The sequence below is a fragment of the Anopheles maculipalpis genome, chromosome 3RL, assembly GCF_943734695.1.
Source record: "Anopheles maculipalpis chromosome 3RL, idAnoMacuDA_375_x, whole genome shotgun sequence".
Lineage (NCBI taxonomy): Eukaryota > Metazoa > Arthropoda > Insecta > Diptera > Culicidae > Anopheles > Anopheles maculipalpis.
Window position 1 is genome coordinate 80,244,550 of NC_064872.1, and position 27,828 is coordinate 80,272,377.

General features: G+C 42.0%; 5 protein-coding genes across 6 annotated transcripts in view; 3 read left to right on the top strand and 2 right to left on the bottom strand.

Moving 5' to 3' along the window:
- The window catches only part of LOC126563291 (40S ribosomal protein S24), a 478,430-nt gene that overhangs the window by 395,049 nt on the left and 55,553 nt on the right, over window positions 1-27,828 (bottom strand). The window lies entirely within an intron of this gene.
- The window catches only part of LOC126563401 (U6 snRNA-associated Sm-like protein LSm2), a 507,910-nt gene that overhangs the window by 394,866 nt on the left and 85,216 nt on the right, over window positions 1-27,828 (top strand). The window lies entirely within an intron of this gene.
- Window positions 1-27,828, top strand: part of LOC126561488 (uncharacterized) — a 581,387-nt gene that overhangs the window by 237,040 nt on the left and 316,519 nt on the right. The gene's annotated exons all lie outside the window — the stretch shown is intronic.
- The window catches only part of LOC126563452 (H/ACA ribonucleoprotein complex subunit 3), a 334,268-nt gene that overhangs the window by 38,259 nt on the left and 268,181 nt on the right, over window positions 1-27,828 (bottom strand). The window lies entirely within an intron of this gene.
- Window positions 13,015-22,770, top strand: LOC126562469 (uncharacterized). The gene is made up of 3 exons (XM_050218983.1): window positions 13,015-13,317; window positions 21,288-21,799; window positions 22,349-22,770. The coding sequence occupies exons 1-3, from the start codon at window positions 13,031-13,033 to the stop codon at window positions 22,681-22,683; spliced, it is 1,134 nt and encodes a 377-aa protein (XP_050074940.1). The 5' UTR covers window positions 13,015-13,030; the 3' UTR covers window positions 22,684-22,770.

Genomic DNA, 27,828 nt, shown 5'->3' on the forward strand with positions numbered 1-27,828 from the left:
GTGGCGATCTCCTCACGGTTTCGCATTCTTCGCATCCCCAATTTGCACCACCTCCACCATGTTTCCCGGTGTGTGGAGAGGAACTTAGGTAACTAAGGACAAGAACGAAGACGAACAGCAAAGTTCTTCTGCCGTACTTCTCTCGATCTTCGCCCGCGATTTCTCGTTCGAAGCGGCGATGCGTGGTTTGCGATAGAGCTCTGTTTGTTCTTGTTCTCTTCAGTGCCAGAGATTCGTGCGGGATCTTCGCTTCGTCGTGGTGGACCGCCAATGTTTCCAAACGCAAGACGAGGACCTTCCGCAAGCGCATAACCTTTCGCTTTTTAGAGCAGCAGATAAGCCGAAAGCAGGGTGTATCTTGAGTATTGGCAAAAGAAGGCTCCCACCTTATTGATTGCTTCACCCACCAACAGCTGCTCCAAACATACAGACTCGTTAGAGCCTTGGGAAGTCATAGCCTGGGTATATTTGAGCAAGTATGCAACAACTACCGGACAATGAGTTCCCAGAAGATCCAGAACCATCCAACAGCTGCTTGGTAGCTGCTATCTACCAGCTAAGATCGGACTAGAAGAAGTACTGGAGCAGTGGTTCTGATTCGGTCACCATCAATTAAAGAAACACCATACCCGGCTTTAAGTAAGATGCCGCCTGCAGAACCATAACTGGTCACAGAACTGGTCGAGGAAATAATTGCTACAAGCAAGCAGTAAATTGGCTTTCGAGCCGCTTCTACTACCAGATGATAAGAAGCGTCTGCGTGGTAGAACAACCGGGGGGGTTGTATTGTGTTGTTGCATGTCACACCGGGTGGGGATTGTATCCATACCTTCGGTGTCGCTTAATGTACCAACCTGGATGGATTTATTGATTGTGAACATGTGTAGAACGTGTCCAATTAATAGAAATTCATTACTCTTACATGATATCGGTTCCCTCTTTTCCAATATCGAAACAACAGAAATCTCTTTCCATTATCTTATTGTATTCCCAATATAGAGTGGGGGAAAGCATTTTCACCTATTGACCGAATAAAATGATAATTTCCAAACACCACACCTTAACAGATTAACAGTGCAATAAATTCCCTTCCCACACAGCGGCACACACCTCTGGTACCAATAATTGAGTACCAAGAGCGAGTGGAAGGAACAGCAATAAACTTCCACGGGTGTCTGTTTGGGGTGAGTGTGGATTAGAATCCAAAAATCATTTTCACCTTCTTTATCTTTATCTGACTCCAGTTACGATGCTACAAGTGGCAATAAAGACGGCAAAAATGTATGCGATTGGGTCGATGAACTTTTGACGATTGCAAAAAGCAAAAATGTCCACAGACTCAGGCCAGGCGAAATGTGATAGCGTGTCTTGTCATTTTGCGATATGATTGATGAGTAAGAAGGATCTACTTGTGGCTTTTTTGGACCTCTTTTTATGTATAAAAATTCTAACGTAAAGAAATTGATAATGAAGGAACAATTTATTTGTTGACGATTATTGTCTTTGATTGGCGGTTAAACCGTAAAGCTGGATTGTCAAACTCGAGTTTCTTAAGATAAGATTATAAAACTTAATCGTTCTTCGCTGGTGATAAACTCTTATGCAACATCATATTCACTAAGCAATGCTTCACGCAAAGCGTAACTTATTATATTACTGTATTTCTCAAAACACCCTTGTAAATGTAACATTGAGTACATATTGACATGTTGTATACTTTGAGTTCAATATTAGCTTTGAAATAATTTCGATTTACTTTACAACGAATTTCTCTATCATTTAAAGCTAAATATAAATAGACATAACCTCCAATAAAGTCTGTTATTTCTGTTATTATTCAGTCTGTTGACAAGTTTTGTTTAAGCCCATCTTCAGTTCAAAACGATAAACAGTGAATGTTGAGACGGGGAAAAATCTAGCTACTTTCTAACTATTATTAACATTTCCTAATCATAGTTCCTAGTTCTAATAGTTAATTTTGCGTATTCACCTGATCTTTCTCCTAATTGGGTGTGCTCGCGCGGATAGCCTGACCGTCAGGCGCGAATAGTGAATGCTAATTACATGTTCTTAAATGATTTATTTATAAGTTCCAGGATGGACCTTATCCTATCCTTGTATCCTTGCTATCCTTGGGAAGAAACGAATGAAGTTCTCTGTAACTTAAAGTATCTAGTAATAAATGAATCAACCACGCTTCGAATTGAACACGTAAAATTTTATTAAAAAGCTCATTGAACGAAAAACCATCAGTACAAACGCACGAGACTGGCCGCATGACATTGGCTTTTGTCGTGTCTTATTTGTCGCAGCCAGCCAAATTTTAAGAAGAAGTATAATCATCATATGACAAACTTTAAACGACAAGGCACAGAATATATTGAACTCCCTTTTTATCGTATTTAAATGGACGTGGAAGTGGATGATAATGTTCTACACGCCTGTTTTAGCAAAATAAGATATTAATTCAATGTGACATGACATGGTTTTGATCGCTATCGGCAAATCACAATTGACACGTCGCAGACTAGGTGCTTCTCCATCATCGTTTTCATCTTCATCTTCATCTAAACACGCTACACAAACTTGCTAGTCGGTTAGCAGATCACAACCATTGGAAGAAAACCACACCTAATCTACAACAAATCGATGCATTCCTCCTCCAGAGAGCACCATCTAGCAAGTAAGTCACCTTCTTGAGCGCACAAACTGTGCAAACAGTTCGGAAATGCTAAAGGCCCCAAAAGCTTCACGATGGGTGATGAGTCTCTTTACGAAGTTTGTAAAGCAGAAGAATCGGAAAAAACACAGAACCACAAGAAAGATCTTTCAAAGCACCTTCATGAATATTCATTACACCCTCTTCAGGGAGGGGTTTGCGTGCTGCACACGTATTCTCCGCTAGTGCGTTTGGCGAGCAACGAATGTTCGATTTTCGTGTTTGTGAGCGCTCTCGTGTGTCCATTCTTGATGACTGATGACAGAACTTAGCGGCTGCTAGTGCTGCTGGTCGTGCTGCTGTTGGTGTTGCCGGTCCCAATTATTCACCCCCTAATGAGTCATATCGAACGATCGTTGATCGGGTGCCGGAAAACAATATGTCACCGGTAACGGTTGCACGTCCAGAAGGCGAATCGCTCGAATTGCTGATCTACATGCTAGAATATTCTACCAACCTTCCCAAATTTGGAGTGAATGCAAAAGCAGCAATTAGAAATTTATTTTCGGTTGCGGGAGCGATCGTGCAGCCAAATGTCAGGTTTATTTCGATTCAATCCCCTAGAGGAGATCTCTTTGAAGCTTGGAAACAAAATTGTAAGATTTTCAACCGCTTGATCAACAAATTATTTTAAACAAGGTCCTGCAATAGCAATCAAAATTAGACAGTTTTATGTCTTATTCTGTCCAATCAAGTATCTTCTTTTTTATCTTCCATCGGTTAAGAACCGTATCCGCTGGGCTGCTTAGGTTACCCGTGCAAAACTTGCCGAGCAAGTGATATTTTAAGATCAAGTCTTGCGTTCCGCCCTTTCAATCCATTCTTTAGCCACAAACACTCACACAAATACACAGCAATTCCCGCTCCATGCGTTCCTTTCAGCACCTACTAGACGCACGTCCACGATTCGATACGTCGTTCACGCCCCGTGCATTTGAATTCCTGCGGGATCTCTTTTCCAGCCCAGGCTGAGAAACCCCTTCCCCAGCTTAACCCAACATCTTCAGCATCACCGTCCGACTAATGTGTTTTCTTGTATGTGGGCATTCTGGTGGGCCTAAGCCTTTAACACAGTGTACGGCGAAGCATCGTACACCACATTACAGGTAATAAAGTGCTTGCCTGAATAAAATCAATTTTTATGGGGTATTATTAGTTTCTTGTCCTTTCGGCTGCGGCTGCTCTTCCAAGAGCTTTTTACTCTGTTCTGTGTGAGGCGACTTTTGTGCGACTTTTCCGAACCGCTGTCAGAACCGCGTGGAAAGAGCATCGCGTCCTTGAGCTTGACGTCGGTCGTCGTTGAACAACGCAGCACAGGAAGGTCAGGAAAAATGGTCGGGCGTAAGACGCAACACACACACACACACAAGTCACCGTTTTGTTGACATGCGATAAGTGAGCAATTTATCGAGCATAACCATCGATTTTGCAAGAGAGCGAGAGACGTATGGATGTACGGAAGCTTCGCCACAGACAAACAGGCTGCTAGATGTTTGCCGTTTTTTCTTCGCAGAAGTTCACGGCCTGTCAGTAGACCAGAACGGTTTGTTCGCGAATAGAACTGCAGAGAAGTGCAACGCATCTCACGCCGTGACATGCAATTAATTAATTAAATGCAATCTATCATCGCTGGATGGACTTCTGGTGCAAAGTGGGCTCGTAATGGAATCCGTATTAACATCATCCGAGACTGCTGGATGTTTGAAAAGCTGTACCACCGTGACGGGTAGCAGTGTGGCGAGAAATTTGTCTACATGGCAGATACAGCAGACTGCAGTACACTTAAGCCTAATGGAGTAGCTTATAGTTGCGGAAGCATAGATCATATGAGAGGATTACCCATCAAAGTACAATGTTTCTCTGGTAGTTCTGAGTTTGAGTATCATCATGCAGATAGAGTATTTTCTTTTTACACAACTTGTATTCTTTTATTTACAATTTTATTAGGCAATATTGGAAAATTTCTTACTTTAAAAAAATTAAAAAATTGTCAAACTTAAAAGAGCATGTCAGAAGATTGTTGAAATAGTAGCGAACATATAAAAGTAGTAAACGAGTTTATCTCTACGAGCTAAACGGCGGTCTCACTGCAGTGCAACTAGTAAGACTCGTCAGATTTTTATGAGGCGGGCTGATCATGGTATGAGTATAGAACCGACCGTCTCTGCCCGTAAAGTCTTTTAAGCTAAACTAATTGTTGAAAAATGTCATAATTGTCTCTTTCTGCATTCCTCACAGTTCTGCGTACTGGTGGATGTTTCGGTTAGGAATTGACTTTTTTTAAAATAAAGACAATGCTTCGACAACCTAGCAGGAGTCATCGTGATCTAACAATTTCTTTAAAATGTTTTATTAAGAATAAATAATTGATTTCCAGAAATAGAGAATAGACGAAAGCTCAATCAACGCTTTGATGTGTTTTTTAATTGTGTAAATCAGGATTTTTTGTTTTGCTTTTGTTTATAATTTACCTTATTTCTATTTCCAAGAAATAAACATTTACTACATGAAATCCTTTCCCTGAGAAAACCATTGTGAAGCATTCATAATTATTCACTTCCTTACGTTTCAACCCATCTTTACTTTCCAATTGGAACAGATTGCTTTGAAAGCTTCTAAGAACTACACATTTATCAACATCTATAAACCGCAAACGCAAACACAGCAGAATCGTTATAGGGCAAAACCCTATCAACCATTGCCAACAAAAAAAAAAAGGAAAACTCATTCCCAAACAAAGCTAACAAAGGAAACAGCTCTTAAACACACAATCGAATCCGCCGCATCACGTCTTCTAATGATGGCATTTCAAACGTCAGAAACGATTCCTATCCATCTCCATCGCCGTTCGGATTGGTGGGGCACCGTTGCCCCAAATCGTTTAATCAAGCTCACTTCCGCGACCGAAAGCTGCTTTTGTTTTTGTTCTATTCTTTTTTCCTCTGTCTTTGATTTTCCAAAAAAAAAAAACCGTGATTGTGCGGTTTTCCTACAGTCTGGAACAGCTCAATCGCACCACCAACTCGAATTTGGCACAGAACGCGCGTGGTAACTTCTACTTGCGGCTAGCAGGGATTAGGATGAAGAAGAATCATGACAGGTCGTGAGATACCACATCGGTTGACGGTAGATTTCGAACACGCAAAAATAGGGGTAAAGATATTTCAGGACGACTTCTGTTTTTTCTGTGCGCTCTCGTCCCACGTGCTGCCGAAACCAACCGTCGCATGTATGCGGAAGCAAATAAATTTCAATTCAATGCAGGTCAGTATGAAATATTGCAATCATAAAAGTGGATTTATGTAACGCGATGGTGGATTCGTCCGAGTGAAGTAGCACGAGTTACGGTTGCTTTTCTTACCGCATCGGGATAGAACCGATTCTAGAAAGAAAACGCGTACAAAAGTTCACGGTCATGGAGTCCCGAGTTCGGCCGGTGCATGTTGCATGTCTCAAAACGGCACAAAAGGGATGCAGCAGCTTATGCTGCAGGGCTTCTTCTGCGCTTTGTGTATCATTAATGCAGGCAACGCCTCGTTTACACTTTTCAATTAAACGAATCAATTTTTCAAACGCATCACTTTCGCACCGGACGGACGGACCGAGGGACAAACCGTTGCGACTCCTCTATTATTAACAATCGTTTACGGTTCACGGTGGGTAATGCGTGTGTGTGTCACGTTTATTTTTCTAGCCGTTTCTTCACGACCCTAGAACACTTTTCCTAGCGTAACTTGGCCCTTTGCGTGTTGCTACAAGGTGAGTGTTTGATTAACATGTACGATGAGTGAAAATAAACATTATTTAATATTTAATAAGTATTTGTAACGATGGGACGGTCAGCTTGTATCGTGTTGGGTGTACCAAACGAAATCGAGATGTGTAAACAGCTCGTAAATGGTAACATAACAAAAAGATAACAATATTTATGAGGCATTTATCAATTTGTTTGACTAGGAACGATTATGCTATGGTAAATGGAGTTGAATTAAAAATCAACAAGATAGTTTGCTGCGTTGGCTGTTGAACTGTTGACTATGCCAAGAAAGAAAGAATATTAAAAAATCTTTGATTGATGCTATGGTACGGTTAGAATCAGAATAAATCCCCTATGAAGTTTTCATTTTAAAGCGGTATCCGCTGCCGGTCTTCATATGCTTCTTCAGTAAGATGATCCTCACTGTATAGCTGAGTTTGTGCTGAATTCTTTCAAATCAGTTTATGCCAACTGATTCTATATGCGAACAAAATGCATCAAATTACCGAAACTTACATGGATAGTGGCGACAGCGGTACAGGACTTCATACAGCAGGACTGGGGTTCTAATGCCATGTAGATCGGTCTTCCGTAGTGAGGACTACGGGCACAAACGAGTAAGTAAATGAGATTGACCATTTCCTCTAGATCAGAAATCTCCTCTACACCTGATATTCGTTCAAAGATATTCTAAAAATCACGAATATCCTTAAAAGGGTTTCAAGGATTCGCCTATACTATTTTACCGAAATTATCAATCTTCCACCCTATCATATAGATGCATCATTAGTATCTTCTTCGTTGAACATAAAATAACCCAATTGAGAAACTTCCTCAAATGTGATACAAACACACTTGCTGACCAATCGACCTGGTGCTCCCTTTACGAACGTTAGCAAGTCAATTATTCCATGACCGATTATGCAAACCCCAACCACGGTTTGGCTACCGTTCCGTGTGTCTCTCAGCCGGCAAACTAGCCCCCTAATCACCCAACAGTTCCATTTCATTGGCCTTTGTTGTTGTACATGTGTGCGGTTACTGCGAATCCTCTTCCATCCGATGAAGCATATTTATTGGAAGTAGCAGTAGCAGCAGCTGCAAAAAAAAGCAGGAAAATCGAACGGGATGCTTTATGCCACATAAACGCGAATGAAACGAGGGTAGTTTACTACAAGCAGACCCGTCCACCACTAACGCAAAGAGACAGACTAAGCGTTAGTAAGCGAATACGATACGCGATACTCAGTGTCTATTAAATTTATGACTTCTCTTCCGGTTGCTCGTCCGTTCACAGAGTGTGGTTTGGGGGAGTCTTTTTATATCTTTTTTTTTTGTTTTTGCTACATCCTTCACCGGAAGACGATGCACCACCGCTGTCGTTGGGTGGAAAAGCATTTTCCCGGGTATTTTACGCTTCGTGTTCAATGGTTTTCGGTGGGTACGATAAGAGTCTACATTGTTCGATGCTTTGCTCGGCGAAGGCAGCACTTTTATGGCCCATCAGTTTCAGCAGCAGGTTCCAGTCAAGCGTGTGCATTTGCTCCTTGAAAACGAGTTCAAACTGAGCGAGCGTGCGTTAAATGTGTTCTCCATCGGATTATTTAGAGAAAGAATACTGAGAAATTTAGGGACGCTTTTTTATCTTACACAACACGCTTTTAAAAGACATAGTTACATAAGCGGAATAGATTTAAATTAAAATTCAAACCAAGTGAACGAAGAAACAACAGCTTAGCGCAGCTTTATGACACCTTAGTTGCGATGATGCCTCGACAATAATATTAATCTTAGTAAGATGTAAAGCGTCTTTTGTGTTCGATCGTCTTACTTGCAATGAACCTAAAATTCTAATAAAAAGACTTAGAGTTCTCTGTAAAGCCTTCAAAACCTCTATGAGTGAACCATGCGCGTCCTTCGCCACCAAAGAATACGATCTGCTTGATACGGCATTTAGTTTAAGGTATGGAAAGAAAAGTAAACTGAAAATATTGATTCCATCCATGCTCCAATGCTCCACTTCACGTTCCTGGAACTGAAAAGAGAGATAAAAGTTTGTTTTTTTTTTTTCATCCCAGAGTCATGCTATGTTCAATGTCTCACGAGCCAATAAGAAGGATGCCCACGATGCTGGGTGTGCCAGTTTTGTGACAGCGCGTTTCACGCGCTACGATACTAGAATACATAAAGATGCAACCGATCATAAAAGTTCACATCGTTCAGAGGGTAAGAAAGACAATGGAAGGTTCCGAGGACCTCATCATTTTCCCATTTCCCCCCTTTTGCTAAATGGTAGGTTTGCTGTGTACATTTATTTTTCTCCCTCTCGGTACAGACAACACAGTGTTTTACGATGTTTGCAATTAGTCACCACGCGTACAGCCATGGCCAGGAAAAGACCATGGCGAAACGATCGGAAATGCACTAACGTTCCACGGAATCTCACGTCGAATCGAACAGGAGAAAAAACCAAAGAGTTCGATCCGTTGCGAACAGCGAATGCGAATGGCTCGATACGTTCATAACCTGTCACAGGGAAGGTCGAGAAAACACGCTTGGCTGAAAGTCGGTAAACAGATAAATATCATATAACCGTGCTAGTTCTTTTCTTGCTCTCTCTCTCTCTCTTTCTCTCTCCCTTCTTCTTCCTTATATCATCTTTCGGAGGAGCACGGAGCATGTATGATTGTCTATACGGAAACACTTGCACACTTCAGGCTGTCACTGATATCGAGACGCGCCTCTGAAACTCGGCAAATGCCTGTCACATGTTCGGCTTATGACAGTTCGAACAGCAAACTTCCAGCTCCACCGTCTTTGCGACAGTCTTCATGGCACGCGAAAGGGAGAAAACGGATATCATAAACAGATAGAAAGGTAACTATTAGCATAACTTGCATAACGCTGAGCAGATCAAGAAGTCTTCGGATGGTGAATGCTTAAATTAATGACATGCCTAGCACCCACTCCCGACATGAGCGAACGATTTCTAATACCCTGACACTGCTAAATGGTTCTGCAAACAACTCTGGCAAAGCTTGTTCCGTGGTGACAATTTCGTTCTGATGACAACAACTTTGTGCAGCACGACGAATAGAGTAGGATGGAGGATTATTGTTGATTTGTTTTGATATACCGTTAAATACGATTAGTGTGTCTAATCCTTTCTCATGTCGATCAGTTGTCAATCAGGCAATCGAGAACCGTCTTATAGGAAATGATACGTGGTTGTTGAGTTTAAGTGGAGAAATAAATAGAAATAAACAGGGTTTACAGTGTGATGATTTTTTTCAGTTAATTTACTGCATGTTCTGCCAACAAATCAAAATCATAAAAACAAACAAGAAAGCCTATTAGTTTTGTCATAAAATTAACTGTAAATTTTTTTACATTTAAATCAACAATCGAAAAGCATTCAAATGAATTTATATATTATATGTTGTCGTAAGAAAAGATTTTGTAAAAAAGGGACCACAAAAGAAACAAATGTTCGTGTTTTATAAATATTTTTTTTAAATATATTTTAAACTCATGCTCCTAACTCCGGCAAGTGAATAAACGTTACTGACCTTGAGCATCAACGCGGGGATGTTTTGTTCATATTCAGCATCACCTAACGCTTCCGGACAAAAACATTTCAATTACGTTCCACAGCAAACGGGGCATGCTCGATAAGACAGAAAAAGCCCACGTGTAACGTCGCCTCGAGCACAGAACGTGCCAAAGACAATGTACACGAGCTGGTGTACCGAACGTAAGTTAAACCGTGGTTGCATCGTTTGCATCGCATGTTACATGTGACACACAGGAGGTTTAAACCATCGCTATAAAGAAGAAAATGAATATAAGAGGAAAACCACCCGTAACACAGAACACTGCTGATGACGTGAAACGATAAACTCACACATCGGCCCCATGGAAAAGGCTTTTCCGAAACATCCCAAATAAAAAGAAAACCCCCAAAAACATGCCCCACAGCCCCGGGAGCTTCAAGAAGTAGCTTGAAATGTTTGAAGAAAAGATAAGCACCGCAGCTTTCCTCCTCCGGAAAGAAAAGAAATCCCAAAAAAAAGGACGATACAGCAAAACCATGTCATGCACTTCAACCTTTCTGATTTGACTTCAGTTTCCGGCTCTCTGTTCTTTTCGCTTCTTTTTTCCAAACCTTACTTCACGTTGCAACTGCTGTGTCTCTTGGAAAAGTGAAGTAGTACGGGTTGCCCGTGCTCTGTTTAGTAGCGGCCCGAAAAGAAAGTGAATGAAAATTCAACTTACACAACACAATCCGTCCACCTCGCCCTTCCCTCCATTTTCCTTTTGGTCCTCTAGGAAAACTCTCCTTTCCTTTCCCATCACGAAGTTCCATTCGTAAATTTTTGGACGTAAAAGAAACCGTGGTCCACACCATTCAAGCCATCACAACCATCACACGCCATCAAGTCAAACAGTGTGTGAGGATTATTCGTCCCCCCCCCCCCCACCAAGCATCCGTGCGTGAGAATGGGAGAGCTTTCTTGCCACAGCATGGACGAAAAAGTTTTGTTTGTACATGCGCACAGCGCGGGAAGGGATTTTCCCGAGCCTCACGCGATACTGGTGAGTTACCGCCCGAGTAGTCTGAGTGCCCTCGGGAAGGATATGGGTAGTGCGTGGATTCGCTGCAAACAGTTCGGTGAGTTGTGCTCGGGAGTTCACCGTGGCAGGACATCGAATACGAACAGCCAGCCACGCACAAGCACGCACACAAACAAAACACACACACAGATAGATACAAATCAGAATACATGAAAACATCTGCCCCAGAATCCTAGCAGTTTTCCGAAAGATACCAAGGTGTGCACGGTCCGCTGGTTGGCCCCAAAGTGCCCAGACTTAGAATCTTCCAACTGGGCACTACATTACACGCTCAGCGATATTGGGAATTGGGCAACAAATCGATCGAACCGAGTGTCAGGTAACAAAACGGTGCTTCCCACACACGGACGCACACACAAAATTCTTAATCGATAGACGGTGGTGGAGCAAAGAAAATAAAATACAGTGCAAAAGAAAGCGCGTCTAAGAGTGATCTCGGTGGTGGAAGTTTCGTAAACTGGGCCACACAACGAAGATATGCCCGGCATTGTACGTGAACTTCCCATCTCCGAGACGTGCAGGGCGTCGTGAAATAGGGTGCTTGCGGGAGAGTGACAGAATAAAGCAAAGATGTAATGAGTGAGGTCTCGAGACCACCAGCAACGCGTGGGACTACAAGGTTCCCGGTCGGGTTGTCGCCACCAGTCAGTGTACAGTGTTGTGTTGCTTAGTGTTGTTTACGCCGACCGTCGGAAGCTGGGCACTGAGTGGCCGAATCGTGAAACAGCTACGCTCTGTTACGTGAGCACGGTAATCATCCAAATAGTGCATCTTTAGTGTCTCGAAAGAATAAAAAATAGTCCCAGGATCGAATTGTGTAATAAAACTACTGCGAAACCGAACCGATTAAGCGACACTGTGGGATGTTTATGGACCACTTGTTACCGTCGATTCAATCGTATCGCAAATCGCTCTATACTCGGAGGGTTCGTGCAGGTCCTTCAGTCCTCAACCATTTGTTGCGTAAAATCGGTGAAGGAAAGATTCTGTGGTGCAGAAATAAGATAACACACACGCCGGGGACACGCATATCGAACGAGAGAGGGAACGTAGAAAAACAAATCTCGATCGTACCTCGAATGTTTTCCACGACACGGAGTCTGGGCCATTTTTTTCTCCCTACGAATGTGTGTTTTCCTTTTTCACTGTGATAATAAAATTGAATCTAATGGTCGTCGTCGTCATCCAACCCGATCTAGGGAAATAGAAAATCGAAAAACGGCGAAATGTAATCAAGACGAAGCGCATGGTGACATAAATAAATACGAGTCAGTAGTGAGATTGTTTTTGTTTCCGTACGTGCGTCACGGGCCACAAGGAAAATCAAGGAAAAACTCGTAGCAAAACAAAGCAATTGAAATTGAATCAAAGTACGAACTTGACACACTGAAGAAACAACACCGTCTTTAACGATCGGTATAAAACGACGAAGAAATAACAACGGCCAACCACACACACACACACACACACACACACGATCATTAGTGGGAACCCCAACTGTAAGAAAAGTGAGTGATAAAAATAAATATTACACTACCCGGTTTATGACAACAACGACATTGCGACAAAACGGCAACAACAACCGTGCGCCTCCATCTGCGTCGTGATTTACCGTCTCAGTCAACTCTGCCCAATACTCGCCCCCAAACTACGAGTAGCATTTGTGAAATAAATACACTGTACACCATTTTATTACGGTGCGTATGCATACGTGTAAGTGAGTCGGTGTGTCCCTAAAAAGAAAAAGTTTTGTATTTATACTGAGGTTCACTTGTTTATTGTGTTCATTGTGGTGTGCATATACAACTAAAGTGATTTTATGAAGATCGCCACCAGCTGGTTACTATAATAGCAGCCATCCGCAATCGGTTCCCAAATCGGGTTCAGCGAGAAAGTTCAAAATTGCACGCAAACTCATCATGGCCTTACAGAAAAAGTTTTCCAGCAACGATATGGAGCTGATATCGATCAACAAAGTTAATAATAACGGCGGTGGTAGTGGCCCTCCAAGTGCAACCACCGACCCGAACGGGAACGGGCTGGCAAGCATTATGAGTGTTGGTGGCTGCGGTGGTGGCACTGGCAGTAACAACAACAGTGTGAAAATGCCATCGAAAAAGATCCAGTTCAGTAATCCCGAGTTTAGCATTACACCGATCGAAACGATACCCGGAAGTACGGTACGGCCGGCACCGAGCCGTCGAAGGTGAGTGACTTGGGGATTAGGGTGGAAGGGTGCAATGAAAGGGAGCAATTAAATGAGACAGTAATTGCTTTCTAAATGGGTAATCGGGGTTTGATACACTGGCACGCGGCTGCGAATACGATTAGCATTTAGCTGTCAATGTGTCCCCAGAGAGAGAGAGAGAAAGACGGTTGAAAGTGATGGTTCGATACGAAGGGAAAATTTTCTCTTGATCAGATGTTATGGTAATGTGAAGATGATTTGAGAAATTTTGAATTAATCCTCATGGACGATAAAACAGGACTGAACACAATGGAAACACGAATTAACGAGGATTTTTTAAATGTTCAATTCAAAGAACACGGTAGATAAAGTGAATGAGGTTGTTATCATATAAACATATGTTGAAATAACATTTATAGCCCTTTAAAAGCAAATAAACAATATGTTAAACAAGCATTGTAGATTATACTCTGCATTAAAGAACATTTTCTTTTGAATACATAACACAAGACAATTGAGAAGTCATATAAACTACAACAGAGGTGTTTTCCTTACCATTTCAAAACAACTTTTGACAAAATAAGGGTAACTACGTTAATGAAAAAATCAATAGTTTTTGCTGATTTTTTTTAAAGATTAAGTTTTCTGATACATGGATTTATCAAGCTTTTTGCCTTCTTCTTGATACTGCTTGCCTCCAGAATGTTTTTTTCAATTTAGCAGGTTAGATATTTGGTTAAACTAAGGCCAGACATTTGTGAATTGGACTTGTAGTTTAGTAGTTAACACCCAGGAAAAACGGCTCCGATCAGTAAGGATTTCTTAAGCAATTATACTTTGAAAGTAGTGAATACTCAGCTTATCAAATGTATTACCGATGCCAAGGATTAACTGTGCAGCTACGAGTAAAATGTTGGCGTAGAAACATTATCAAACACATCTTAGGTTTGAAATAACTTCCCCTAACGCGATAAACTTGGACTTGGTTGTCAACATGTAGCAGACCTACGCACTAAATCTCTTGAAAAACCCCTATAACACGCACGCGAACAAGCGGACAAAGATCCCTTTTCATGGTTCAAAAGAGAAAATGTCTCTCAACCGATGATAATTACATCCGCACCATTGTTAGCCATAATTTCGAACAGCACGGATTAGTTCCCATGTAGCGGGTCCCATGTAATGAACAACACAGGTCCATGCTTAGAAAAAAGGTATGAAAACCTTAAGTCTCGTAAAACCAGCTGCTAGAAAATGTCCTTGTTAAATATGGAAGAAATAATTGTTAGATTGATTGAACTCATTGATTGATCATTGATGAACTCAGGGATTTTTTATGGTTACATCATTATATTGTTTAGGGAAAATAATAGTAATAAAGTAATATATATTCTAATATATATTACTTATATATATTCTTTATACCTCCTAGCTTACATTATACATTACGCACACGGTAGACGTGTTGGAAAAGAAATTGAACAGGCCACTTCAAGAGGAAATAAAACTCCATTAAACTTTGTGTTAAATAGCAAAGTGCTTCACCCTTCCCATCTTTACATCATCAGCTCGTTAAAATCGTTCCGAGCAGTGTACATAAAATCTTTGCGACTGTTTCATGCTTCTTCATAAATGCAGCACAAAGCAAACGTGGCAAAATGGCCAAGCAATTCCAGCCAACTTGCCAACAGTGACAACCGCAACAGCTTGCCGAGCAAACAATTAATAAGAAAACAGGGCGACTTAAGCTTTCATCAAAAACACCCTCCGTCAGCGTGAAGGAACGCCAGTGAAGGAAAACCCAGTAACGAAGCCTCGGTCGGCCAGTGTTACGTAAAAGCGTCACTCAATGGAATGAGCAGCTCATCTTGTTATAGAGAAAAGGGGAACGACAGCAAAAAAAATTGAGGATAGTGTACGCCACTATTTCACCGTACCAGTTACACCGACGACAATGGATGCCGCACGAGTGGTAGTCAAAATTAAGACACCTCGTAAAAGGCTGTGTGCCAGTCTTCGTTCTACATGTGTGTTTAGGTTCTTTAACCAAACGAATGTTCTGAACATACTGAAACTTCTGAGACACGTGAAGTTGTAAATAAAGTTGCCTGTGGTTGACATTTTCTGGATGGGAGCCGCACAGTAACTTTAATTCTGCATCCTTATCGCTGTACGATCGTTTTGATGATACGTTCAGGGACAGTCCCCACTTGCAGCGGTAAACTTTCTCCCACCTTTTCGCTTTTGCTCCATCTATTAGCACCTTTTGTGCACCTTCCCACTCCGAATGGGGAAGGTGTACGAAAAAACCGGGCCACGATGGTACCCTTTGCGCATCGTGCTTTTGCGCCTGCAAGATATGCAATCGTGATAGCATGGCACGGTAAAAAAGTGTCATTCCATTTTTCATTTATCCTTTTTTTGTTCTTGAAGCACCATTTCTATCGTGCCACCATTATCCACTAGCAGTTCTACCTAGTATTGTTGCATCTGCTAACCAGAGGCCGCCCATCATTGTACGTGAGATGCACGTGGAAAACTTCCACAACCTGTCCATAGCAAGCGAGCCAGCGCACAAAAACAAAACGAAAAGCTTCCCAAAGGGAATTCGGGAGAGATGCTCGTGTTGCCTCGAACTCGCTGGAGTATCAGAACACAGCCATAAATTGTAGGAAGTTTTCCAACCGTTTGCAGAACTATTCACCTCGGTCGAATGTATTTTTTCAACTGCATTTCTCTCAAGCCACCTTTTTCCCCATTAATTCACATTTTCTTTTTTGGAAAAACGGGAAACGTGCTTTACTGCAGCCTTAGGAAAACCCTATTTTTTCCAGCTCGTTTTCTTGACCTAATTTCTCAAGATAACTTCCTATCTGCCTTCGGAAAGATATGCTTGGTGGGTGGAAAATGGAATTCCAGCAGCAACAAATACCAGAAACGGTGTACAGCGTAACAAAAAAGGCAACAACGAACCATTCCATCGTGGAATTGTGTAACATATCAATCTCTGATAAAATGTCGTCACCACCCAGAACGGTACCAACCGACCGGGGCCCGGACGGAGCAAATTCTTTCGCTATGCTTTCTTCCTTTCCTGCTGATTGGGTGATAAATATTCAATGCGATTGTGTGTGTGTATGTGTGTGCGGATGGTGTTTGGTATGGGATCTCGTAGATAAGCTGAGCTTTGTACCGGTTTGCCGGCGGTTACCATGGCAGCAAGCTTACTAGTAGGAAAACGGAACCGTTGGTAACGGTTTACTTCGACATGGTTGAATCGAAATCCAATTTCATATTTGCATTGATATCGAGCTTTTCGCCATAGTACAGGGGGAACTCTGGATGTGTTTTTAAAGCTCTCACATAAAGGTGTTGGTACTTTAAGGCATGTTTAATATTCATTGAAAACTCGTTAATGATTTGTTGATATACTCAACGGGCTCGCGTGTAAGCAGCGCTTTTGTGTTTTATATCTGTTTTTCTGATGGCTTTAACAATCTACTGGAATTAATGATCTGAGCTTCTGTCTGCCGGGTTTTAAATAAAATTATGTTATTAAACATTTCTCATAGCATAACAATTGTTAAAAATTCTTTCTGAAAAAAATACAGCCTACGTGGCCCGTGGCCTAAATACGTGGCCTAAAGGGCCATCAAATGGCTTACTAGACTTATTGATACCACCCAGTTGGATAGTCAGTCCTCACTACGGAGGCCAGGACTGCCATAATAGTCAAAGGAGCACAGTAGTTTTCAAAATATTCCAGAAATTTAAAAAAAAACGATCAGAAATCGTCGAAAATAAAATAAAACTCCTTAGGTCTATCGTCAATAAACAATAAAAAAGCGTTAAACATCATTGGAATGCCCCGAAGCCTTGAACTTTATTTGCTTGTACTGCGATTTATAATAACTTAACTCGAACTGTCGTAAAAGCAACTCCTTTATAATTCACACTCGATAAAACACTCACAAAAATTTGCCCAATACATGAGCAAAACAACAAAATCGTGCTATAAACTTGTGAAAGAGATATCATTACAATATAATAAAATTTTCGATGGTGTTTAGAGCACCTATAAAACAATATTTTACACGAGGTCCTGTGGTCTTTTGTTTCCAAAAATTCTCAAAATAAGCTAAAAGTGTCGTTAAGAATTCTTCTTCTTGGCTTAACGACCTCTCTAAGGTCATGCCGGCCATCGAAATGGCTTTCTAGACTGCCGATACCACGTAGTTGGTTAGTCAGTCCTCACTACGGGAGGACGGTCCGGATGGGATTTGAACCCCGGTCCTACCGTTTGAAGACCGGCACCGCTGTCGCCTACACCACCTACCGCCGCCCACGAAAATATGTCGTTAAGTCGTTAAGAAATATGGATAGCAAAAAACGAAAGCATCACACCACTCACAATTACTTTTTATAATTAAATACAAACTAATGTGAGTTCACAGTAACCAACTATTGTATCCACGATATGAACATGAAGCGACTTTTTCCCTCTTTTCTCACTTTATCACACATTTATGGCGGTAGTAAAATGAATAATAGCTCCCTTCGGATGGAACTAGTCCCTGCAACAGGTGGCAATTCAAAACACCTTTTTGAGGTAGTATTTAAACACTTTAGGTTCGGCAGGTACGCTCGTTTATGTTTTTATTTCTAAGCTTAAACTATTCTCACCGGAAAAAATATTTCCATCACAATCTAATCTCTTTTCGAAAGTAATATTAAAACGACTCCAGCATACTAGTTCAAACTGTTCTGCCAAACCGCCGCAGCTTGATAGGCCCCGGGCAGCTATTTTGCATTAGCCCGGAAAATCTCCTCACGTAACATCGATAGCCGACGGGTGACTATTGTATGCAGGAAACTTTTAAGGCAATGCTGCTAAAATCAACACCGTTTAAAAAGTTTGGCACATTCCAGCACAACCCCTTTGGCGCATAAGCTCTCGAAAACGTGGAACGAAAAAAGACGTATGCAAACTTTTGCGCATCCCTTTCGGAAAGATATTTGGCAACTGAACCGAACGAAATTCTGGGCCAAAGAAGAAAGATAGATTGTTGGAAGAAAGCAAGCAAAACAAAACCGTACATAACTTCGAAAAAGCAAAAATGTACTTGTGTTTTATGTGTTCATCATGGCCGATTTCCATCTACTCGCCACTCATCGTATGCTCGAGCCGGTTGCAACAGTAAAAGTATGCAACGCTTGAGATGGAAGGAAAAGTTTTAGCTTAATGAATTGGGTTTTTTTTTTGTTTCGCGCTTCTTTTTTTTAGGGTATTTCGCAAAATGTCAAGGTTAGTGTTAGCCATTGGTAGCAAGTATTCGGCCCGAAGCGGTCAATTTAATTGCCAAAAAAGATATGAAAAAAGGGTTAGATATTTATCGGACAGCAAAAGTTCTTTTTCCATGTGCTTTGGTTATTAATCGGTTATGAGTTTACTTAGAGAATTTGTTCATTTTGAACATAAATAATTTGTGAGGCTTTTTCATAGTTTCGTTATGTAGAATATTTCACTAGATTATGTAGGTAGAGGATTACAAGGGAAAAAAATTTCTTAAGATAAAAAATAGAACAAAGAATTGCATAACCTTGGGCGCATTACAATTTTAATCTATTAAACAGTTATTCACACTCAAATTTATCAAAGAATAGTTTCTATCAAAGCTAAATAAATGAGCTTATTTCATAAAAAAAAGTTTAAGAATCCAAAATTCATCTAAACAATAAATATTTTCCCATACGCCCACGATTCTAAAAATAAGCTCTTCAATACCCAAAAAACCCCTCCGCAGTTTGTTTCTGTACGCGGATTAAAACCATTTCAATACTGAAAGCACACAATCATCCATTTGCGTCATTTCGCCAATATCTTGAACGGAATTAATCATGAACTTTTCGCAGTGAACGAAAACCTACAAAAAAAAAGCAAACAAACACACTCTCTCACACGCGTTAGGGCCGCCGAGTGCCCGCAGCGGACGATTTCGTGTGACGCACGACACAGATGCTTTTCCATCTCGCAAAAACAACCGTAGAGTCGTCGTCGTCAACGGGCAGAGTAACCGAAGGGTAATTGAGCTTGATAAACTACGTTTCCTGCGGTCGACCGACTCGATCGAGCCATCCGAGCCACCGGAAAATGTAAAATCGGCCGGAAAGTTAACCGTAACAGCACCAAACCCGGTAAACCTAATGGAGTGTTGAACAATGTTAGGTGAACTGTTGATAACACACCGGGAAAGTGTAGGACAGTGCTGGGGGAAAAATTGATGATGGCATTAGGCAGGTCCTGAACAGATACTTGCCGATTGCGAGAGTCACTTGTTACTTAATGCTCTTCCGAGTTGTCATTTAATGGAGTGAAGAAGGAGCTTTAAGCACACATTTTTTTGAAGGCTTCATAAACGTAGCTGAAAATCAAAACAGTTCGAATTGGTTGCGAAATGGATGATAAATGAATGACATACTCTCTTAAAATAAACCTCATTTCTTGGTGCGATGCAGGCCCACATTCATCACTAATGTCCGTCCGGATTATTGTTCCGAAATAAATGGCCCCCTTGCATGAGGCACCATTGACGCAAAAACTTTCCTTTCGTACGTGCCATGGTACGAAACATCTCCACCAAACTGTGTTAGAACTTTGGCGTTTCGAATTTCATTACCTTTGGAGTGATGGTGATTAGTAGCACCACGCTTCGCCTTATTGTGAATGTGAATCAACCGTCCAAACAAAAGGCCGTGCCACGAAACACGAGCTGCCTAATCTGAAAGTAATTTATGTTAATGATAACTTCACGACGCTACTTGCGTGAAGCGTGCAGCCGGAGGAAACCGAAAAGGACAAAGCCCAGCCACATTATGTATGCGCTTTCGATTTGGGTTTCGGGATTTCGTAAAAAGATTGCGGATAATTTTATCCACACCACGTGCACGGACGACCGTTGAGATGCGTGAAGCTGAACGTACGCCATAAATCAACGAAGATAAGAGTCCCTAGTAGTAACAGCAGTAGTAATAGCATTATGTACCACGCCTCGAAAGGTCCGAGTGTCACGCAAGTGATTGTTTCATGGGTCCAATCTCTTCACGAAAAGTGAGAAATTAATGAGCAGTTCCAATTACCACTACCGACGATGGTGCTGTACCGTCACTTCACAGAAAGGCTTTTAAGTCGCTAAGGATACAGAGTGATTTAATAGATTGAGAAAAATCAATTTATTTCTCCTAGCCAAGCCTGCAAATTTTTGCAGCACTCCAGCTGTGCAACGGTAAACACGATCTCTATCGTCACCTGTCAACGTGGGTATAATTTCATACGATATTCATCTTCCGAACTCGACCGTACGAGCTGTATCTGTGCAAGAAGATGCAACCGTTCCGGAAAAGCTAGGACATCCCCTGCCGAGCATCATACGAGAGCAATGGTTTCTACTAAACCATAGCCCTATTCTCATATTTTATTCACTTTCAGCTCCGATGATTTAATCTTTGCCATAAATCTCTCCCAGCTCGTTTTGTGATGTCCTATATTTCACACACAAACAGGACAAACATACCGAACTTGCCAAGGAAGGGTAGGGGAATGGATGTGAAACAATGCTTGGATTTTTTTTAAATGACCAGCTGTACAGAGCAGCAGCTGGATGCTAAAATGAGGACAGGACAACTGCTGTCGTAAGTTTGCCGAGCTTTATCCAGACATTATGGAGCCCTGAGCCCTTGCACTACTTACCGATTGGAGATGAAGGTTACTAGGGCTTCAAGATGCTGAGTAGTCAAGTCGCATCATGATTCTTTTTTGTCCGCTGTCACATGTTGGTAGAGGCTAAAATGAAATAATTTATTAATACATTAATTCAGGTTAAGGTTAGCAAAATAGCTTAAAGTACCCCATTCATTATAAATCTTAACATATTGCGATATTTTAATTATTCTCTTCCAACGTTTCTTTCTCATTATCTTCCCTTCCCCAGGGAGGAAGCGATCGTAATGGCGAATCTACGGAAGCGTGTGGCTGCATGCGATTTAAACAAAAACGTACGCAAACAGGCGGCCGGAACCAGCGCTAGTGGGAATTTGGACGACATCAGCATCAACGATACTGGCCAAACGCAGGATGCGCTGGACAATCGTCCCCTGCTGCCCAAATCCACCCCAACCGAACAGCGGAAGGAGCGATCGGGTGCGAAAGCGAACGGATCTGAAGCAGTCGCTAGTGGTAGCGGTGGTGGTGGTGGTGAAGAATCGCCCAAGGTAAAGATCGTTATGGACAAAGAGTTTATCTTCGAGTGTCTCTGCTGGCACAATGAGTATCGGATGAGGCACGGAGCACCAGCCCTGAGCGTTTCGTCCGAGCTGTGCGAGTACGCGAAACAGTGGGCCAATCATCTGGCAAGCACAAACGAGTTGTACTATCAGATCGGGACGAACTACGGGCAGAACATCTTCTGCTGTCCGGCGAACAGTTTGCTGACGGATCTTTCTGGTAAGTCATCACTAAAGGAGAAAAAGAATGCATAAACAACGTCGATTACGGTAAAAACTTTACCTTCAAGTATGTTTCAAGACTGAATTCAAGATTTTTTTAACTCAAGGAAATAAGAGCGCTTCAAGATTTTTGGAGATGTATTCTTGTACTGTTGAACATTAGAAGATCCACAACTTAACTACTCTCAACTGGTAACTGGTCTGTGTACTTCTTCATATCCTACTTATAAATGGCGATGGCCTATAAAATCCGCACCCTAGAGTAATTTGACTACTTCATGGCTTCATGATCAGCTATTAACAGTTTTTTTTTTTTTCAAAAAACATGGACAAACTTCTTTGTTTTGCGTGGTAATCATTCAGGATATATTGCTGTAATCACATGATCAGGTTCAATATATTGTTAATCAGAATTACAGACACAGATCTTAACACACAAAGCATCTTTCCGAAACCCATGAGGATGGCTCACTGAAGTTGCATTGACAATTGTTTTCCAAATGCAGTTGAAATTTACAAAAATCTCTAACTTATTCCCCACTCACAGGACAAGAAGTAGCTACATACTGGTACAGCACCAGCCGACGGTACGACTACTTCAAAGAGCCCCATCTTCTCCACACGAACGTCAACACCGGCCACTTCTCGCAGATGGTGTGGCGGGCCAGCCGCTACTTCGGCGTTAGCAAATCCATCTCCAAAACGGGCAAACTGTTTGTGGTTGCGTACTACTATCCGGCCGGCAACGTGATGGGTGAGTTCCGGCAGAACGTGCTGCCACCGATCGTAACGAACGATCAGGAAGGTGGACAGCAGGCAGCGCACTCTCTTTCCCGGCCATCGTCCTCCAAGGATCTGGAAAATCTAAGCGCTTCCCACTGAGTAAATAAGAAACGGTGTTCCATAATGTAACAGATAACGCACTTCCTCAGCAAAGCGCTAGCCGAGTGGATGAAGTCGGTCACGGTGTGGCGGGGTGGCCACGGTGCTGTTGGATAGCGGATACCCTCTCCTTCCAGTATGCCCGTACGCTCCAATTGCCAGCGCCGGCTCTAGAAAACACGTTGCTATTGAAGCTCTTCTGTAGCAACTGTGACACGCAGGCAGCAGTGACCACTTTGCTTTTACTGCGCACCATGCTTCTTCTACTTCGAAGACTTGGTTTGTCCGAGCTTTAAAAGCGCATTTTCCGATCACTGTAAGCTGGTCGCTTCGAGCTTCAGCAGTCCATTTCCGCGTACAACAGCACAGTCTTCCGTGATTGATATTTGCGTATCAACTTCCAAGCAACACTGTTGACATGAATGGACGAAGAACACGTTTTCGAGCAGATTTCCCGGCGAACAAAGTACAATCTTTTTTTGCAGACATTTAAAGTAAGTTAACTTGAATTCAAAATCAGTAGGAGAGCTATCTTCTAGTAACGCCGCTTCTGACCTCCAAAACAAACAAACAAAACAAAAAGCATTACCAAGCTGACAAGGTTTTTATTGTTTGGACTCTTGTGAAGCTGATTTTACCCTTGCATAGTGCGCCTAAAAGCATTCAATGTGTACGACAAAATCATCTTTCCTGCCACTTTAAACAACTTTGTCAGCGGGATTTTTCGCCAGGAAGTTTTCCTAGGAAGGAAATACATTTTTTGACAATTTGTTTTCCAAAAAAATGCTACACTATGAGCTAGCATAGCGTGAAAAAATGTTCAAAAGAGCTTTCCCGGACGGGGAATAGAACAGAAAAACAGAGGAAGAAAACGAAACATAAAAACTAGTCCTATTACCTAGAATATGATGCTTCCAGTTTCAGGTGCTTCCGAACAATGTCTCGAAGCATACCAGCTTCCGAGAGTCGGACACCGGCGATGAGAAGAATGCGCGTCAATGTCTAGCTTGTGCGAGATAAAAAGATAAACCTCAACAAACGAACAAAAATGAAGAAGGCTTGACCACCGTCCACTGGTGGTCGTCTACTTTCAATTCTTAGAGTTCGCCTGCTAAACGCTTACCCACAAACAGACAAAACCGGGCTTTTAACTGTGTGCATTAAATATTACGAGAAAGCAATTGGACACCGTTTTGAAATCGAATCGAAAAATCTCCCTCCCCGTTAGACTCCCCAGGTACCTACCCTTCCCCCCAGTCCCCAACCAGGTTATCAATCTCCTTCCGTTTAGTGTGTAAAACAAATGGGGAAATACGAAATGGAATTTGCTAAAGGGAAAGGAAACGCCGGCCGGCACCTAATGTGAATATGTGTGGATGTGCTTTATGTATAAGATTGTTAATATATTTATACGAGACAGAGCGAGAGAGAGAGAGACAGAGAGAGAGAGAGGAGAGAGAGAGAGATAGAGAAAAAGGGAGAAGTTTAAAGAGGGCTTGTGCATAGTAATAGGTTACTTAAGGTTATAGAATTAATCAAAAGTTGATGCGAAATTCAACTCTTGTGCTACATGCAACGCAGGAGATATTTATAGCAAAATTCGCAGAGGAAAGCGCCGAAAATCAACGAACATAATGATCTTAATGCTAGGATTTATTACTAGAAAATCGAAACACCGAGTGATCGTTACACCGTGATAAGATGGGTCGCTCTATAATTCAAGCAACTACACAATGGGAAGAGCTTATTCTTACACGAGGCAGGAAGAAATAGGGTCACCCGCTAACGTCATCGTCTGCAGAAGCTGTCGCCCTTCGTTTATGAGCATCTATTTCATTTCCTTCGGTCTGAAGCTTGGTTTTTTTCTTCTTTTTTTCTCTGAATCAATTTCACCTCAGTACCGATCTTCGGTGCCAGCTTTGACACAGGAACAGTCACGGAACGGAGAAAAAAGGCAGCAGTACCGTAGTCTAACCAGTCTTGAGTCAGGTTTTGCTCTCTCGAAATCAAGGTGTCATTAATTATTCTTATAATTAACATAAATTCATTAAAAGAAAAACGCCAGCAAACGAATCGAGTAAGAGGATGAAGCAAACCAACACCCGGGCAGGGTTTTGTACGCATTTCAACATTAAACATCGAGCAATCAGGTTCGGGTCAACGGTACGGCACCACCGTACCGGAGTTTTTCTTTCAAGACCCGTTTTTGCGTCACCGGCGTTTGCCGGCGGCAGCCGAACCGCTAGAAACAATTCGGGAACTTTTCGAGAAGGTAATTAATATTTCTCACCGTACGCCTTTTGCATGAAGATTGCGCGCATTTTCACGCCATGCTGCCCGGGCAGGAATTTCTGCGCTCAGGGTAAAATCAAACCGTGGAAAGCTTCGTACCCGTGCACACGGTGTCGGCATGCCTTAGCCCCGCAGTCATTGCGTCCTTGCTCGTGTGAAAATTTTGGGAAAAATAACCACTTGTGTTGCAGCAAACACGATCACACCACATCCGCGCGACATTGCGTGATAATTGGTACTTCTCCCTCCTCCCAGCGGACAGGCTTGAAGCTTCGTCGTGGTGACGTTCACCACCTGCGCCTGCGGGTTTGTTTGTATCTTTCATCACTGTTGGCCACTGATAAATGAACCGAACGACGTTGTGAATGTTCGAAAAAGCTTTAAATCATTCACGATTTACCTGGGGTTTCTTTTTTCTCCTTTGGAAAACGTGACGGTGAGCTGCTAAGTTTTATAATAATTAACCAACTTGGCAGCATAATGAGGCTGCAAAATATATATTACCCGCCCGGTTTGTCGCTTTTGCTTGCAGTGCCGTTTGTTCGCGGTGATTGATGATTTTGGAGAGTTGAAGCACGGTAGGAGCAGCTGCTTACGAAATTATGCATGAATACATTAAATCACGGTCCGATGTACACCTTATTGAAATGAAATTAGCGTAGCAAAACGTTACAACACGATTCAATTTAAGCAACGTTTATAAATGTTTTGCAGCTGTTGAAAACTTGTTTGTAGAAATTATTTTGTATTCATCTGTTTTGTTAATTTAACCATACATCGTTGCTTAATTTTCTGTTCAGTTTAGCAGCATTACTTATTGGAACAGTAACTTATTTTTTATGTAAGAATACATATGCAGATTTAAATTAAATTACGGTTGCAGAAATAATTTTCTTGTCTTGATGTTTTCAAACTTTAAAAGAGAAGGATCTTCCTAAATTCAATCTTGCTACCAAAAACATTCAAATTCAAACGCCTGACCTTGGAACTTTACGTTCACGTACGTATTATTTGGCATTGATAATAAAATATTCAGCATCCAATCGATTTCACCTACAGCTCCAGCTCGGATAGCTTTCCAATAAGGGTAGTAGGGCTTCATTAAAATTCACTCAGCCCGAGATTGAAACTCAACTCCATACAATTCTAAAACACACAACCTCCTCCATGCAAAACCTCGCTTTCAACTCTTATCAACCAGCAACAGCAGCAACAAAAAATTCCCCTTCATAAGAACGTTTAAATTTATTTTACTCACGTTTGAAATCAACCGATGCTTCGAATCTCCCACAACTGCCCCACGCAACCGTTTCATCGGTTTTGATTTTGCAGATGCGGAAATGCGGACAAATCCGATTGCAAGCTTAGACCTAATTCACGGAAAAACTCCACCAAGGGTTGCACAATGCAACGGTTGTTCGATTTTCCACACCAATTCCACCGTGCGGCAGCAAACGGGGGCGGCTGCAAACGCTGACCAGGGTGATGGATCGCGGGGTGGAAGGAAATTGATTTTGCATGAGCCTCGGGAAGTTGCGAGATTCAGATCCTTGTGCCATGTTTTTTTTCCCACCCGTGCTCCATCTATGCAGACGAAAGGTGGTAAAAGCCTTTCTCTAAACAAGTTTCCCAGCTGGAAAGCTGCTGCAAAGCAGACGGACGAAATAGTGTTCTGCTGAATCGTTATGACTGTTGCACCCCGTTGCACTTTATCATCCATTCGCTTAAGCGCACACTGGATCATTGAGCTCAACGATAAGGGGGGGGGGGGGGGGGGGGGACTCTTTGGTGTACCTTTCATTTCATGCAGCAGCATCGAAGCTTGAAACGGCCCGAAGCATAAAACGGCACACAATAAACTTTAACGCTTCCCACAAAATGGGGGAAGAACTCGCTTCATTTTGTGCTGCTCACACATGCATAAAACTGATGCGATGCAGACTACACACGCAAGTGACAATGGGTTACCGGCGGGTTCGACGACAATTGCAGCAAGGTCCCTGACGGGCATATGAAGGCCACTCGTCCGCCAATCGCCCGCCTTTCGGGCTGCTTAGTTGTGCATTTTATCGTTTGCGGGAACACAATGAACGAAGCAATGGGGAATTCTTGTTTTTTTTTTGTCATTCATCCATTGTACACAAAAGTGTGAGTGTGTCTCTGTGCTTTTGTGTTTTCTCAGTGACTAGCGCCCGTGACGCTAGATTGAAAACCCAACCATCCACTCCCGGGCGACCGGCTGGCTGCAGACTGTCACTCTTCCATGGAACAATTCAAGCGAGAAAATGGAAAATTCCGATTAATTGCTTTTCTATGCTGTTGCAATTGTGTGCAGGGTGTTGGTGCGAATGGGTCCGAATGGTGACGTACGATTCGTTTGTGCAGCCATCGTTATCAAATGGGGAAAATGGTTGCCATTCCGAACCACAGGACCGCTCGTATCTACCCTTGTGACACAATGACAACGTGTCAGATAAATAATTAGGTTTGTATAATTTACAATAACAAACCATTTTTTTTTTTGTCGTGTTCGGACGTGCACCCGTGGTTGCAGGTTGTGCAATTATGCTTTAATCAATTTGCGGTATCAAATAAGGCAATTATAGTGTGTCGCCCATAAATTTGTTCCGTGTTGGCCAGAGAAAAAGATGAGCAAATTAAGTTTGAGTTTTTTTACATTTTTTCCCTTATTTATGTTTTCTTTTAAGCTATTGTTTTATACTATACGTTTCCTAAACTTTTTCCTTAAATAGGTATTATTTTCATTTTTCAGTGTTCCTTCCTTCTAATGTTTAATATTTTAAGCTACTCATGCACATGTATTTAACATCAATAGTGCTAATAAAAGCATCA